The sequence below is a fragment of the Boleophthalmus pectinirostris genome, unplaced genomic scaffold (assembly GCF_026225935.1).
Source record: "Boleophthalmus pectinirostris isolate CB_2022bp ecotype Guang Dong unplaced genomic scaffold, ASM2622593v1 HiC_scaffold_18, whole genome shotgun sequence".
In the NCBI taxonomy this organism is placed as follows: Eukaryota; Metazoa; Chordata; class Actinopteri; order Gobiiformes; family Gobiidae; genus Boleophthalmus; species Boleophthalmus pectinirostris.
The window spans coordinates 24,331,346-24,349,153 of record NW_026571133.1 but is presented as its reverse complement, the minus strand read 5'-3'; the positions used below and the strand labels follow the sequence as shown (position 1 = coordinate 24,349,153).

The window sequence follows — 17,808 nt, the reverse complement described above, 5'->3', positions numbered from 1 at the left end:
CTATGAAATAATTAATCTAGCCTAATTTTTTTAATACTCACATACAGTTTATGAGGCCTATTGACATTAATGATTTTAACTGCTTATGTATTCTTTACATACCAAGAATCAGTATTTCCAGAAACATCACACTATAGCTCATGGTTGGTCTATTTTGAGGAAGAAACTATAAACAGAAGGAGGAGCCCCGGGTCGGTTTAGGAGAGGATTATGTGACGTCGGCCGAAGCCAGCGCCCTGCGTAGTGCGCTCGCTCAGTGCGCTCCACCGTCAGATGAACATGGCGTAATCCGTGAATTATTTGACGAGTAAAAACTTATGGGAAACGCTTGTGTGTCATTCGGGTGTAAACACACAAGCTCGCAACTCGGAGCTGAAGAAGATTCCCAGGCATTTTTCATCGAGTATGGTTGCTCTCACTTTTAGCACACGACATCGTGGAAAGGGCTTGTAGGCACAGTTTGACAGCGTTTATACCGTGCCCACTTGAACCCATAATGCGGACAACAGCTTTGGCTACACAACGGTAAGGTATTATTGTGGCAAGAGCTAATTAGACCCATAACTCCACTGTATTAAGGTCTCTGCTCGGTACCATCATGACTTCTTGAACTGTTGCTCAATATATTGCATTTCAGGTGATTCCGCTTCAAGCGTTTTCAACGTCCTTTTTAACGACGCCAGTGCCGCTTCAGATCGTTTTCATCTAGCAGTGCTCTGTGAGGAAATGTCAGATAATCAAAGCTGGAACTCATCCGGGTCAGAGGAAGACTTGGAACCCCGAGAGGAGCTGGGACATTTGGCTGCAATTGGAGAGTTTAGCGGTGTTCTAAGTAAGGTAAGATATCAGTCTATTGTAGTGAGAGGAGTGTCTCTATCAGCTGTCAAATGGCTGTATGTAAACATCTGTCCACATTCATTGTCTTCTTATGTAAACCTGCTTTGTGGTGATAAAAAAAAAAAAAAAACTTCTGTTTGAAATAAGATGGTGCTATATTTTCCTTTTGGTGCCGTCCATCGTGGCTTAGGGGAACAGATAAACCTTGATAATCCTTTGAAAAGCGTATGCTACTATTTATTATTTTCAAGATTAACAGTGTAGGCCTACACCTGCTACTGCAGCACATTCTTAGATTAGTGCACCTGCTCAATCTTCCTAATCTGTCTCATCAGATCTTTCCACAGGCTTCATAAAAGCAAACTGAAGTGCCCAACTTGTTTTTTGTTTATTACTGTAGTGGACAAATTACATCCATGGCTGGCAGGACCGTTGGGTAGTGCTGAAAAACAACACATTGAGTTACTACAAGTCCCAAGATGAGACGGAGTATGGCTGTCGAGGATCCCTCTGTCTTAGCAGAGCTGTTATTACTGTAAGTAGCTTTTCGGAACTTTGAGTGTTTTGAAATAGTTAAGCAATATGTCTTACTAAATGATCACATTTGGTCAGTTGCTAAATGATCACATGTGGTCATGAAACCTCTTGCAGTTATATCAGCTTACTTTCTGACTGTGTTAGAAATTATAATGTGTGAATGTCTTACATGTGGGTTAAGTAGGAATAATAAGAGGCCAGATTTTTTTTTTATAAATGTGGGACACTTGAAAATCAACTATACACACACTTGCATTGCTGAATATTTTTGCTGACTTGCTATAATATGTATAAGGCAATATCGTCACTGGGCCAAAAAAAAACCCTGAAAAAATAAGATATTAGTGTCTTTCTGTTTCAGATGACCTTTGAGTAGCATATATTTCCATACTGAATCAGTGAGTTATCAGCGAAAAGTGTTGAGCACAACATTATGACACACCTTTTCAGTAAAAGTGCTAATTAATGTGCTTATTGCTAGACAGGACTTTAGATATTTATGCTATTTGCCTTCTGAAACCTTACTCATCCAAACTCGAGTCTAAACTACTGCTTTACTTCTATCAGGTGATCAATATAAAAGCACATCAGTACACCATTTCATTAGATTTGAGTCGTGAGTTTGAAGTCCTGTTATCAAACATACCTGTGCAACATGTTTTTTCAGTAGAGGTTTCCCAAGACATCTTAGGTCATTTATTATAACAAGAGAAAAAAATGAACAAAGGAAGGGACTGTTTCTAGACGGAAAGCTGATTTAGATGTAAGTCGTATTTGTTAAACATTCCCTGGGTTTTAGTAAATATTAACCTCTTTTCCTGGAGATATTTCTTACTTTGCCAGAAATGTGCATTTTAATAGTTACTGCAAAAGTACTTCTCACTCAACACTGAACTTTGGTTACACCACACTGCATAACTGTTTTTAGAAAAGCAGAAACGTGACAAATAAGTGAATCATAGAGTCTGTGAATCGTAGAGTCCCAGGATATGTGACTCTGCCTCTGTCATGAGATTCGTGCATGGTCAGATCCATGAGCTAATGTTGCTAATTTAGCACCTGCTGCTTCCTTTTTCCAGAAGTTTTACTATCAGTCAGTTTCCTTTGAGTTTGTGGTGGCATTGTATTGTCATGTATTTTAGACATTTATTTAAGCTCAGTGCTTTGTGAGGATTTTTATTTTTTCAGAAAAAGCTCCAAAGTCCCATGCATTGATTTTTAGACTAAGATGGAAGAGACTTGTTACAGCTAAGAATTTTTCTACTCCATAATTTTTTTGTTGTTGTATATTTCGTTCCTTATTTGTCAGACTGTTAGTACATGCCCTCTTTTATTGCCTCTGCTCGGTTTAATTATAATAGAAGAAAATAGCCCAATTTGCAATTTGTTATAGGTTACCTCTTAGCTGTTTATTTTTTATTGGCACTGTTACGATATAACGATGCAGTTATATCTAAGTTCTGCAGTATGGTACTTAAAACATGCCACCCAAGTTAATATGGTGTTATGGTGTGACTAGTCGACATGGCAGCAAAATCACTCTCCTTCTGCTGCATTTCTAAATTACATACTTTATTCACACATGGCTCCAGGCACAGACATCTCTTGGGCCTTCAGTGCTCTTTGCTCACTGACCATACACTGGACTATTAAGAATGTTGATCAATCAAGTAATTCTTTTTAAAAGGTCAGTTCTGTCTATCTGTCACTTCTCAAAGGGGACTTTTGTCTATACTGGGAGTGCGATTGTGCATAAACAACATTAAACCTGCATGTTAGGCTGTACATTAACCTGACTCACTCCAGATTTATATGTGTAGAATTCAGTTCTACACAATCTAGAATAGCTCTCACTGAATGCAATCAGAAAACATGGAGCATCATGACAACTTTGAATCTTATTGGTCAAAGCAACACAATGGTAGAGCAAGTCAAAAAATCTAACATTTGTTACTTCCAGTTGAGAGAAAAGCACAGACATATTCTCTCTCCACAGCTGCACAAAGTGCTTACCTTCTGCATGTTTTTCATAAACAAACAAAAGTCCATATTAACATTAAAATAGGCTGAAGTATGTCTGTTGGAGTGTTTGTTTTGGGTTCTTTGGGGCTCATGGCTTTTGGTTTCCATACAAACCTCAGTGCTCCTCTGTAATTGGTCCGCTCACCCCATTAACACTTCAGTGGGTGCACTCCAAGATGGGTTCTCATGAGTTTGTGAACTTACAAATATCACGAAAATCCTCCTTGCTGAGCAAGGTTAGCTTTACATATTTTCTGAAATAAAATAACTACCTAATTCATTTGTTTTTAGGCTCACGAGTTTGATGAGTGCCGTCTGGACATCAGCGTGAATGACAGTGTGTGGTACATGAGAGCTCAAGACCCAGAGCACAGAGCACGGTGGATTGAATCCATTGAGCTTCACCGGGTAAGTCATTAAAGAAAAGTCATTGTTCCTTTTACATAGGTGTCTCTGGTTTGTGTTTATAATATATGTGTTTTCATTAGAGTCTCAGAGCAGGGAGGAGGGACAAGGGAGGAGCCCAGGGAACTGTACTCATCGCTCCAAACCTGGTGTGTAGATTAGTAAATGTGTAGGACCCTAGTTTGTGTTTGTATACACGAGGTTTGTTTTAAAGACAGGTTCTTGATATGAGAACACTGATTTTATGCTGCTTTTCTTGCATTTCTCAGACTAAACATCTAAATACACATGTTTTTTGTATGTTTGTTAAAATCAAAAGATTGTTCAAATTGCATGCTTGTTAAAATCAAATGGCAGTTTTATGTTTGTGCAAATCAAACCTTTCAAAACTAACATACTGTTGTGTAGCCTTTTCGACTCTGCTTGAAATAAATGAGGAGGTACCCAACAAGCTGGCATTGACAGCTCATATGTAGTTTAGGAAATCCCCCACTTTCCCCTTTCGTCCCTGTATCAGGCGTCAGGGAGCTCCATGAGTCACTCCACCCACATATGGACACAGCTGAGAGTTCATCCTCTTTTCTGTTACAATAACAATACACCAGGGTTTCCAAGGTAAGACGCAACAGCTCCAAGAAGAGATACATTCAGTCAATCAATGTTATACTGTTCCCATGTGAATCTATGCATTCAATAGAAACCTACTAAATCCTCCTATTGAAGACACAGTAAAGTTGATACAAAGCAGTCATAAAATTTATGCCTAATGTGCTGTTTGAGTTAGTCTAGTAGCAGTATGTTGGCAAAAGGGCAACAGCACTGACTGGCTCTTAAAGTTACTATTGGCTACTGACCTACAGTAACCTCTTGCAAATTGAAGATATGTGCATATACTGCCCTCTTGTGGTTGTAACAGAAACACAGCCTTAATATAATGCTGAACTTATCATGGTGAGGCCTTGCTTATTGACAAAAACTGTTATGTAAGAGTGCTGGTGTTTTGCATGTGCCTCTTTCTCACAGTCGTGCACATTACATGGCTATGTTTATAGTTAGATTTTTAAATCATGTCATTGTCAGATGCTTTTAAACTGCTAATAAGTTTTGCCTCCTTTAAAACATATTATGTATGCTGTTCTCTTAAGGCTGATTCTGGCTATGGCTCAGAGTCCAGTTTGCGAAGACATGGATCCATGCTGTCCCTTACATCAGCCACCAGTGGATACTCTGCCACCTCCACCTCTTCTTTTAAGGTACTTGAACACAATGTTTTGGCCAGGGCCGCAAATATGAATTATTTTGTTAATTATTGCAAGTCATTAGACGGCAGACCTGAGCTGTGCCTGTATTATTTTGACTATATTTGACCCATATGAAGCTAAAATGAATATGGGATGTATTCTGCCTCCACTAGCGTTTCGGAACTAGCTTTAGAGATAGCGAACAGTATCCTCAATAAGCACCCAGGAAGCCTCTTGCTGTTTTGGATATTTACTGAAGGGTTGACTGTAAAACTGTAACATACAAAAATTAAATGCATCTTACAATTCTGTCTTCACATTTAAACGAAAAAAGAACAAGCAGAGCTACATAAAACAACGTATAGCAACTCAACAATTCAAAATATGTACAACAATAGCAATAACATCACAAAAAACGTCTATAAAACAGGCGATTAGCATCATGCTAACATCAATGGAAATCTCTATAGACAGGCTAACGCTACTAGCATATTAAATTTTATCAGGAATCTCAAATATAAAACAAACCAAAGTGCCCCATAGAGTGAGTTAGCATGTTATAGTATTACAATACTCACAAACGGATATTTCTATGGGCCCAAAAAACTGTTCACAGGACTAAAACACTGACAAGAACAGTTAAAACAGGACTAGCAGAACAGTTGAAAAGTCAAGAACAGTATAGCGGCTAAGGTAGCTGAGAGTGGACAAAATAGATAAACTCAAAACAGAAATATTCTCCACCGGGGGCAGAACACTCCCCGCCTGGTATACTGTTATTCCACTATATTTTAACCAATAACACAACTCCTAAAATGAAAAGGTTTTGTGCACCCATGAGTAACTTTAACTACTTGTCTCTACTAGGCTAGGTGTTTATAGTCAGTCAAGTAATCCATCCATTTCTTCTTGGTTGAAGTGCCTGAGCTGCTCTTGTTGCCAACATTTCCGTAATGAGCCAGCAAGAGTTTGTAGTCTCCACTGTTTCCTGAAGTCCTTTGCATCAAATGTCCAGGGTGGTGCAGAGACGAGATTGTTGTTTTTTGTTTATTGTTTTTGAAAGCTGGAGGGTCCTTAGATGTGACCACATGAGGTGGTTCAAGGTTGGATGAAAGAGATAATGGACGATGGAAGATTGAGGCTTGATGGTGAACCTCTGCGACTGTTGGAGGATCCACACTTTTGATTAAGATGTGTGCTCCAGTAAATCCACTGGTGACACTGGTGCATGCGGTTGGCTGTGTTTCGTGATCAGCAGGATTGCTTTCAGAGCTAAAGAAGTGCCATTGACTGAGGTCAGGTGAAAATGCTGCTGTCATGGTAGGACTATTTGAAGCTATCTTATTTAAGTTTGAGTTTGAGTGAAAAGAGGAGCTGACTTGGAGTTTGTTGGGACGAGAGTCAAGAAGAAATGTGCGTTCATGGATTATCATAGAAGTACAATACACACTGACGTTGCTTGGCATATGATCACCCTCTCTGCAAACCTCCCCAACTACAACCCAGCCAAGCTCGAGGCGTTGAGCATACGGGGCATTGTGAGGGCCATTATAGTATTCTCTGACCTTGTGGACTTGTGGTATGTCCCGCCCAGGGAGGACCAATATTGCAGCATTTGGGTCTAAAGCAGGAATCTTGTCCACCAAGTGTTTGAGGTGAGTGTGGCGCTTTGTAACCTCTGGTGTAGGGATCTCAGATCGATTATCTGGGAGTGTGGCACACTCGATTAATGTAGGAAGCTGAACACTGGTTTTGCCATCTAAAGACTCTATAGTAAAACCATTAGCTCGCCTTGCTTGAGTCTCTCCTACTCCTGAGCAAGTTTTGAGAGTGTAAACTGCTCTGTCTGTGTTTACGTTGAATATTTCAAAGAATTCTGTCTTTGCCATGGATCTGTTACTTTGTTGATCTAACACTGCATAGGCCTTGACTGCTTTCTCTTTGTGCCCATCAGGATAAATCTTTACCAAACAGATTTTGGAGCAGGAACGTGAAGTGTTATCTTTTCCGCAGATCTCTGTGCATTTGGATATGATAGCTTGAGTGGAGCTCTCTAGTTGCTCCCCGCCATGCTTTTCCGAGTCTGCTGTGTTTGGCGTTGGAGTGCTCCAAGGAGCTGGACCGGGATGCAGAGCTGTGACATGGTGGTTGCTTTTACACTCACTGCATTGTATGTCTGTGTTACAGTCTTTAGCCCTGTGGCTGGTAGAAGAACAGCACCTATAACAAATGTTCATTTCCTTTAGAATTGCTTTCCTCTCATCTAAAGTTTTGGCTCTGAAACCACGACACTTGCGAAGGGAGTGCGGTTTGTTATGGAGTGGGCATTCATTGTAGAGATGCGCGGATTGCGGTTACAACCGTGGACTCCGCGGCTAAACCGCGGGTCGGGCGGATGACGTGACGAAAAATAATATTTTAATTAAATTCAGGCGGGTGGCGGATTCACTACTCACATAAAAAACTCTGAACTCAGAGCAAATGGGAGGAGACCGAGCGGATGGCGGGCGGGTGCTGTTTTGAAAAAATGTGGTTGCAAATGGATAGCGGGCGGATGATGATTTTTCCGATGTGGTTGCGGATGAAAAAGTAGCCCATCCGCGCATCTCTAATTCATTGTCAGGATCGACTGCATTTCCTTCTAAAAGGTCGCTACAGTCGTCTCGAGCAGTTACATCAGTTTTGCAGACAGACAGTGCATGTTTAAAGTTAGGCTTGTTCAGTCTCTCTGGCTTAGAAATGCTTAGACCACTATCAAAGAGTAGGGGGGCAAAGCTTGGATCATTGAGTGTTTTGGCTTTGTCGCACAAAAACTTTACGAAGACTGAGAATGGAGGGTAGGTAGCATTATATTGTTTTTTGTAGTGGGAAGCTGCAGTGATCCAGTTTTCTTGGAGGTGATATGGGAGTTTTTGAACTATAGGAGTAATTCCACGAGATGTGTCAAGGTAACTGAGACCAGGTAAGAACCCATCTAGGTGGGCTGCATCAAGTTCAGTAAGGAGGTCACCTAGCTCTCTTAGCTTGTAATTCTCTCTGTTTGAGATTTTAGGAAACTCTTCTAGTTTTGTCAGTAAGGCATTCTCTATTGCTTCGGGGGACCCATAACTGTCTTCCAGTCTTTGCCACAGCATTCTGACACCAGCAGTGGCATCATAGATGTGCACGGCCCGAATGCGTTTTGCTTGCTCTGACGACTCAGGGCCTAACCATTTACAAAGAAGCTCTAACTCCTCTCTTGGAGTGAGACTAAGTTCTTCAGTGGCATTAAGATAGGATGCCTTCCAGGCCCAGTAATTTTCAGGCTTGTCATCAAACATTAGGAGCCCTGAGGTGACTAACTCTCTGCGAATCAGATGTTTGGCTAAGTCCAATGTGGCAGTGGGGCCAGACTCATTAGCACTGATGACAGGTGATTGCTTGGGCTGGATTTTCTTGGGTGACTGTCTGGTATAGGGTGGAAGTCTTTGATCATAAGTGGCAGGGCCAGGATGGTGTTGTTGAGGCGTTACTGTGGCATTTTTGAATGAGCTTTGGATGTAGGAATGGTCTACTCCATTAGTGGGTTTGTATTTTGGAGATTATGCTGTTGGTGACTCTTTGCATTCATATTCGCTGATCTCACTGAAGGGTTTGCTGTGTTCTTCTACTTCATTCTGTGCACCATTGTCATTTGTTTGTTGACGTGCTGGTGGAGATTGTGTGGGGGCTTGAGCATTATTAGGTTGGTAAACAACTGGTGACTTGGTTACCAAATTTGGCATGACTTCTTTACTTGGAAAACAGATGTTGCTGGTTTCATCAGCAGCAGCAGCCTCTAGTACCTCAGCTTCAGCAATGGCTGCTGCAGCTGCACCTTTCAGTCGTAGCGTGTGGAGATTTGCCTCGATCTCTGCTTCCCTTTTAATAGCTTCTGCTTCAATGTGTGCTTGCTCTTTAATCATCTCTGCTTCCTTTTCTGCAAACAATAATTGTGCTCGAGCTGCTTCTGCTTTGGCGCGGGCTTTTGCTGCCAAAAAACACTTGTATTGGAGCACTGACTGGACCGTGAAGCACTGGAACAGTGTGATCTGGTTTCCCACTGTTCGTCCATGTTGCTTGCCTGTGCTGTAATGTTGTTTTGTGACGTGAAGAGTGAAGTGCGGTGTCCTGTGTTGTCCGTTGACTGCCCGTTGAACATGTCTTTTTACTATTCTGCCTCCACTAGCGTTTCGGAACTAGCTTTACAGATAGCGAACAGTATCCTCAATAAGCACCCAGGAAGCCTCTTGCTGTTTTGGATATTTACTGAAGGGTTGGCTGTAAAACTGTAACATACAAAAAATAAATGCATCTTACAATTCTGTCTTCACATTTAAACGAAAAAAGAACAAGCAGAGCTACATAAAACAACGTATAGCACCTCAACAATTCAAAATATGTACAACAATAGCAATAACATCACAAAAAACGTCTATAAAACAGGCGATTAGCATCATGCTAACATCAATGGAAATCTCTATAGACAGGCTAACGCTACTAGCATATTAAATTTTATCAGGAATCTCAAATATAAAACAAACCAAAGTGCCCCATAGAGTGAGTTAGCATGTAATAGTATTACAATACTCACAGACAGATATTTCTATGGGCCCAAAAAACAGTTCACAGGACTAAAACACTGACAAGAACAGTTAAAAAAGGACTAGCAGAACAGTTGAAAAGTCAAGAACACTATAACGGCTAAGGTTGCTGAGAGTGGACAAAATAGATAAACTCAAAACAGAAATATTCTCCACCGGGGGCAGAACAGGATGTATATAATTACAAACAGAAGAGATTTATTAATTCATTTTGAAGACAGTGCCACACAGATGTGATAATTTATCTCAAATTATGGCATGTTTGGAATCTCTGTATTACCCAATTAATATGTTAAAACCCAAGATATACACAGCATGTTCTTTTATGAACACTGTATTCTATAATTGTGTTGCTTCTGTATGTTAAATGTTTTAGAAAGGACACAGTTTGCGAGAGAAACTGGCTGAGATGGAGACATTCAGAGACATCTTGTGCAGACAGGTGGACACACTGCAGAAGTATTTCGACAGCTGTGCAGATGCAGTGTCAAAAGATGAGCTTGAAAGAGACAAAAGTAAGTTGACACCATTAACTAGTTTTACTAGTTTTTCAAATGTCTTAAAACCAATGATGTTTGTGACAAAAAGCTTACTATAAATGCTGTGAATCTAGAAATGGTTTTCATTTGTTGACCATTTGATATAGAATCAATGTTTTTTGACTTGAAAACATGCCCCACCTCTAAATAAACTTAGAAATGTATAGGCTTTTTTCAGCCTTCGTATGTCTTGGCTGATTTAATCAGTTTGTGACAATGATGCTGTGTGGATGACCAGAGTGAATAAAGTAAGGCTTTTGTTCTCTTCACCTCCCTCTCTGCGTTTCTCACCCGCTCCACATTCTGAAGATGAAACAAGACCATTGTCATTTTGACCAGCTCAGCAGTCTCTCTAATGGCTGACAGCACTGTAGTCAGTGGATGTTGCTATGCTGCAGATTCTATACTGCTAAAGCACTCTAGAAGTGTCTAAATAAAAAAAATTTATAATATATATATATATATATATATATATATATATATATATATATTATTATTTTTTTTTAGCTATTTATTTAAATTATTATTATTTTTTTTTTTTTTTGGTTTAGTTTTGGATGATGAAGAGGATTTCCCCAGCACTCGAGCAGATGTTGAATTTTACCACCACAACAATAACAGCAGCAGAGAAAAATGTAAGTAATGGAAAAAATACTAGAAAAGGTCACTTATTTATTCTGTATTAATGTCTCATTATGTGCTATTGTTTTCTTGTCAGTGTTTCAAACTCTGAGCCCAAAAGAAATCAATGGCATAGATTTCAAAGGTGAGGCAATCACATTCAAGGCTACCACAGCTGGGATCCTGGCCACTTTGTCACACTGTATTGACCTCATGGTGAAGAGAGAGGAGAACTGGCAAAAAAGATTGGATAAGGTGATTGCCTACTTTAAAAATACATAAAATACAGTATATGCTGTTGGTGAGTTATAGCTGCAGAATCATGAAAGATGTCCTTTGCTCTTTTTTGTGTTTCTAATTTTGAAGGAGATGGAGAAGAGGCGAAGAATAGAGGAAAGCTATAAATCGGCCTTAAATGAATTGAAGAAAAAGTCTCACTTTGGAGGGCCGGACTTTGAGGTGAAAGTTGTAATATAATGATTCATACCAACAATTACAACCATCCCCTACTCCTTCTAAAGTTAAATCGTCTCACATTTAAGGAAGGACCAAACAGCCTCATTAATGAAGAAGAATTTTTTGATGCAGTTGAAGCTGCACTTGACCGACAAGACAAAATTGAAGAGCAGGTATACAGTTAATATGTTGATGCTATAAGACTATATTAGACAATAAACATGTACTCCTTCATTTCTATGCTATGTAGAAGAGAAGATTTTGTAGAGAAAAGAAAATCACTTTTGTTTTTGTATTTACAGTCAGAGAAGACAAGGACCAGAGACCAGAGACCTAGTCCTGTCCCCATTGGAAACATCTACTCTAGCTCTGGCTCCCACCGGTTCTCAGAAAAGGTTGTTAATTATCCCATTTTAACCCTTTCACATTAGATTTTTTTTAATACATCATTTATTCTTTTTCTACTTTTCACATCTCCTTCCTTTATTTTTTTTTTTACTTCAACTCATCCTGTTGTTGCCCGTTACTTGTCGCCCTTTTCTGTAGACTCTTACTCAGACCTCCCCTGCCCTTGTAATCAGGGCACCTCCCCATGAAGTCCACAGATTCAGCACAGAGGTAACAACTGCTGAGACCTGATGTCCTCTGTGCTTCTTTGCTCACTAATATCAGTTATACAGCATAGAGTTTATACAGTATTCAGCTGGAAATAGGAATGTCATAATATAGAAGTTTCATGTTATAATTAGAGAAGAAACATCATGTTTTGACAGTTATTCACGATTATTGACAATCATATTAAATTCACAGTGTGCTATAGATCACCATTCTTATTGTATGTGATCAGCTTGATACAGTAGTACACTACACAAGTTAATGTAACATAAAACAGCTAGCACTTAAAATTTAGATTTTTTTTTTGAATATAAAGAGGAATTGTAATGACTTATTTTTATTTGTCTGATTTATAATGTGACCTGAATCATAGTGGATTTACCAAAGAATCTTGATATCCTTAGCTGTAACTAGAAGAGTGGAAAAGCATGGGGTGATGTCTGTTAAGTGAACCCTTTTAGTTTAAGCATGAGGGTATTTAGAAACACTGTCATTCATTATGTTCTTTGTCTCTTGTTTCTCCAGGTGGATGAGATGGTTCAGAATCACATGACCTTCTCCCTGCAGGATGTTGGAGGAGATGCTAACTGGCAGCTAGTGGTAGAAGAAGGAGAAATGAAGGTAATGTGTTGTTACCACCTTATTCCATGTATTGCCTTGTTTCTTGTTCTTGTTTAACATTCAGATGTATTGTGTGGGGGGTGGTTTAGGTGTACAGAAGAGAAGTGGAAGAAAATGGGATTGTACTTGACCCACTGAAGGCCACCCATTCAGTGAAGGGAGTGACCGGGCATGAGGTGTGCCACTACTTCTGGGATACTGCATACCGCAATGATTGGGAAAGTGAGTAACAATTTACTTTAAAGCAACATTGCTATTTATGTATTATTGTTTATTTATTTGATGGGGGACTGTGCATTTTAGTGAACATCTGTAATTTCATTATAAATATGCCAGATTATATCAAAAATGCTCAAAAAAAATTTTTTATTTAAAATTCTGTATTTATTTATTTTGGTTTAGTGTCTGACTTTTGCCACACCCATGTTCTATATTTATCAAATATGCATTACCTCCACTATTAACAAAAACAATAACAAGCAATGCTTTTAACACTCATTATTATCTGCAGCACAATACTGTATTTATTAATACTGTAAAACATGTTTGTATTCTATTATAGACTGATTTATTATATCTGTAACTTTTCATTTTCATACTTTTTGTATAGCCACTATTGAAAACTTCAATGTAGTGGAGACATTGTCAGATCATGCTGTGATCATTTACCAGACGCACAAGGTAAGGTTAATAAACTGTAGATCACTGTGAAATGTGAGACAGTGACAGACAGATATGCTTTGATTCCAGCGAGTTTGGCCAGCGTCTCAGAGAGATGTGCTCTATCTTTCTGCCATGAGGAAGATTATGGCCAACAATGAGAACGACCCTGATACTTGGCTGGTTTGCAACTTCTCTGTCGATCATGATGATGCACAGGTGATTTTTTTTTTATATATGTGGTCAATTGGCGAGAAGAAAATTTGGTCAGTATTTTATTGTTTGATTTTTATGTTACCAGCCAACCAGCAGATGTGTTCGTGCCAAAATTAATATTGCCATGATCTGCCAGACCTTGGTCAGTCCACCTGAGGGAAACAAAGAGATTAGCAGAGATAATATCACATGTAAAATCACATATGTAGCCAATGGTATGTACTTGTTTCTCCATTTATTTATTTTTTGGTTTGGTTGATTTTTTTTTTTTTTTTTTTTAACATAATATGTATACTCTGTATTTACAGATTGTAATAACAATGTTGTGCTTTCTGTCCTTGTAGTAAACCCTGGAGGATGGGCCCCTGCATCTGTCCTAAGGGCTGTGGCCAAAAGGGAGTACCCCAAATTCTTAAAACGTTTTACTTCTTATGTTCAAGAAAAAACTGCTGGCAGACCCATTTTATTCTGAGAATCCCCTTTGAAAATGTCCATCTATTCTGATCACTTAATACTTAGAAACTAGAAACAAATTTTATTTATTTTATACACAACATTCTGTTTAAAGAATACAGTCCACTTTTCGAAAATAACTGATTGTCTTCTGCAGATGTTTTATTGGCTTAAACCTAAACTTATATATGTAGTTATAATAGTTCATTCTAGAATCCATATGTATTTGTATTCATGCAACTGGCAATTGTAACTTTTTACTGTAGTTGACTTGTGGTTAACATTTCAGTTTCTGTCTGGCTGAAAGTTTGATTGCTCGTTATAATTTAATATTTGTATTTTTTTTAAGTCCTGAGGGTTGTCATTAAGCTTTGGACCCTATGACATTGGACTTGATCATCTGATCCTCATCTCTCTAATGAAGCAACTTGGTTCTGATGGAGAGTTGTGTAGAGATGGGCCTTTTGCCTATTTGATGGACAGTGCCCACATACATTTGAACTACATAGTGGTAGCTGTTTCTTAGTACAGGGCTGTTGTAGCACAGACTGAACTTTTCAAAAAAAAAAAAGAAGTTAATAGAAGAAAACTAGTTTGAGCCCAGGTGCCTTAGGAAAACACTCAGCACTTATGTGCCCACAGTTATAGCTAGCCTTAGCTTTTATAAATGGCTAAATAAAATAAATGAAAAACTATGCAATGATGTGTGCTCATTTTTATATTTTACTTTTATAATGATGCCTTTAGACAGCTGCTCAAAGTTGCTTACAAGGGTGTTCAAACTATGGCCTGGGGGTCAAATGCAGGCCCCAGACCTATAACTTTGCCCCCAACCCAGTTGCTCCAAGTGATAAAATTATCAAGTAATTATACTATAATTTTTATAACATCACCTTGTATTGTGATACAGATCTAAAATGTTGGTTCCAAATCTTATTAAAGGTGTGGTGATTTACAATTTCACACATAATGCACATTCTGCCTTCGGTTTCACTTGTTCAGCTTGGGTTAAAAAATGCTATTATTTATATGAACTGATATGTGTCAAATATCACTGTGCCCATTTTTCTAAGTCTAGACCAGCATCAGATCTGGGGCCTCATTTATAAAAAACTGCGCAGGAGTTGTCGTAATTAGTGCGTACGCCTTGTAGCTACGACAGGCGTGCGCCACGCAAACTCCATATTTAGAAAACCCACCGCACGCACCAAACCACGCAATCTTTGCTTTATAAATCCCACCTGCAACTACAATTTGCGCACGTAAACCCACGTCACGTCACGCCCTCTCCACACCTCCACCTCACCATAAAAGGAGCATGTAAAGTGACTCGTGAATGAGATTTCCCTAAACATGAGCCGATAATCAGTGGGTTTGACCGAGACACGCGGGACAGAGGGAAGAGGACGCTCCACGCAGCACCACGTGATCACGACAAAGACTTTATTAAAGACTTTATTAAACAAGGTTTAATAAATAAATCCAAAACTAAAAGTGACATCAATGACTCATCTGTTCATTTAATCATATTTTATAATATTTAGGCAGCACATCTTTGCAGTAAAGCCCATGTTTTTTTTTCGCTGTTTCAAGAGTTTTATCGCTATATTTTTAAGTCTGTCTATGAAGTGTGTGAGGACTGGCCCTGTATTTATGCATATACACGTAGATACGTGCACGCGCTGATCTGAATGGTCAAATTATGAGCGCGTGCGAGAGATTCAGATGCCCTCCCTGAAGAGGGAAAGGAGCGAGGGAGGGATACGAGGATACGAGGACACAGATTTAGCACGAAACACTTCAGATACAGATGTTATTCTGCCAATTAAAATCCACACGAAACATCCAAACTGCTCACCTGTGAGTGTGGGTCTGGGTCGGGACCACTGTTGGGCAAGTTACTTTGAAACTGTAATGCGTTATTTATTACCTATTACTGTCATTTCAAAGTAATTCGTTACATTACAATATTACTGCATTTAAAATGTAAGGCATTGCATTACTTTAAGTTACTCTCACCAAAATAACTTTTGCACTGTATATGGACTGAACCAGGACTAAACCAGGTCTAAACCAGGAGTAAACCAGAGCTGAACCAGGACTAAACCAGAAGTGAACTAGGACTAAAACAGGACTCACTGTAGGGACGGGCTCGAAGGTGACCGCAGGAGAAAGGAGCGGCTCTGCTCCGCACCTCACGGAGGTAAGAGCGGCTGTCACCCGTTCGCTCTTTATGGACCCTGCTGCTCGGGCTCGCGGCCCTGATTTCAGCAACTATTTGCAGGTACCCGAGCCAGGTGCAAGAGTCTGTTACAGCACGTAACTTCTACCTTCCTTCAGCGTCTCCAGAAGTCCAACTTTTTGTGTGATGGTTTGCATCTTCCTCTGCCTTTTGGGTGCGAGCGCAGGAGCCTTTGTCGGTGCAGAACGTTTCGTCGACGTTGTGGGTTTCGTCGGGGAGAAAACTTGCAACCGTACAGCACTTCAGAATCACACTGCTAGAGACTGAACATGTATTTAAATTTGGCAGCTGAACACATTCTGTACTGTACTGTACAGGAGACAGGAGTCCCTTGGCCAGTCAGGACGCAGCGGGAGGAACGCAATACGCATTCATACAATGTAAAAAAAAAAAAAGGGCATGCAAAATTGCACACAAAAAAAAAATCTGCGAGACCGCGAAAAGTGAACTGCGATAGAGGGAGGGACGAGTGTAAACCAGGTCTAAACCAGAACTGACCCAGGTCTAAACCAGGTCTAAACAGCGTGGAGTTCTTTGTCAGTCCTTTCGCCCGCGGTTACCTGAAGGTCTATGAGGGCGCATCTCCGGCGTTTCACCGCTGCTGATATCGAGGTGATTTTAGCGAATTTGTATGAAGAAAAACCCACCACTTCAATCCAGGTTAAAAAAAACACTGTAACGCGCGTTACTCACATTTGTACCGAGTAAAATATTACTATTTTTTCCTCTGTAATGCCTTACATTACTGCGTTACAGCAAAAAGTAATGCATTACTGTAATTCGTTACTTTTATAACGCGTTACTCCCAACACTGGTCGGGACGAGCACGGGCATTATTCTGTTCTTCATACAGTCAGAGAGCAGCTCTCATGTGCAAAAGTTCCCCATTACACAAAAATGTAGGAAAGATTTTGGTTCGGATCAGGTTCGGGCAGTAGGCTTCGTGTCGTGCGCAGACTCGGGTCACTCTGGCGCTCTGTGCGTAAAGACTAAAGTAAAAGTGTTAAAGTTGCGTTCATTAAATCAAAGCCTGGCTCCTGCTGCGTCCAAGGGAAGAGTTTTCTCTCAGGTCGGGTCATTATTTCGTCCTCTGTGTTGGTCAGACTGTGTTCTATAGAAGTCCATGGTCACGGTGTGGACTGTGGGAGACTCTGCGCTACACCGGGTCCGGGAACGTGGTCGCGCTCGTGCACGAATTTCAAATGAATAATATTGTGGAGAATAATGAGTGGAATAAACAGCCCTTCTCCGTATTTTGGCGAACCAAACACTTAAATGCGCAAATCTGAAGGTAATTCTTCTATATACGTGGATTTTCTGATCAAACACTTCCTCAAACTCTGTTCACTTCTGCTTCTCTCCACGAGTGTCGCTTTTTCCCTGTCTCCAGACTTTGCGTAGAACTTACAGGAGGTCCCGAGTTGGCGTAGAGTTAAGCAAAGAGCCACGCCTTAGGCGAATTTTATAAATACCGCGGTTGGCGTAGGAAGCGCGCACGCACGGATTTTTGCGTAAGCAAGCTTTATAAATGAGGCCACTGGTCTAGAGTTGGGCAGCTGCATGAAGCCTGTGGTTACTTCCGTAGATAATTACATCAATTTCTCTCTGTTCATGGTCGCTCAGTCAGATTTAGGTGTGCATGTGAACAAAAGCTATAACCTAACCTAATATAATAAACCTAACCTCTTTTCACTGACACCTGAATTTACCCCAAACTCAAA

The 17,808-nt window shown here is 39.9% G+C and overlaps 1 protein-coding gene across 4 annotated transcripts; it reads left to right on the top strand.

The window, feature by feature from the left end:
* Positions 1 to 217: 217 nt before the first annotated feature.
* Positions 218 to 14,540, top strand: LOC110157346 (ceramide transfer protein-like). 4 transcript variants are annotated; one of them, XM_020921659.2, is made up of 19 exons: positions 219 to 525; positions 638 to 837; positions 1,238 to 1,372; positions 3,688 to 3,804; positions 3,885 to 3,950; positions 4,947 to 5,054; positions 10,041 to 10,179; positions 10,755 to 10,838; positions 10,922 to 11,079; positions 11,191 to 11,283; positions 11,367 to 11,453; positions 11,583 to 11,675; positions 11,827 to 11,898; positions 12,421 to 12,516; positions 12,606 to 12,738; positions 13,127 to 13,197; positions 13,267 to 13,395; positions 13,478 to 13,607; positions 13,737 to 14,540. In XM_020921659.2, exons 2-19 carry the CDS (start codon positions 727 to 729, stop codon positions 13,862 to 13,864), a joined length of 1,950 nt encoding a protein of 649 aa, XP_020777318.1. In that variant the 5' UTR covers positions 219 to 525; positions 638 to 726; the 3' UTR covers positions 13,865 to 14,540. The 4 variants fall into 4 exon arrangements, with proteins under 4 accessions (XP_055009487.1, XP_020777318.1, XP_020777319.1 ...); XM_020921660.2 differs by lacking the exon at positions 3,885 to 3,950; XM_055153511.1 differs by lacking the exon at positions 11,827 to 11,898.
* The last annotated feature ends 3,268 nt before the right edge of the window (positions 14,541 to 17,808 follow it).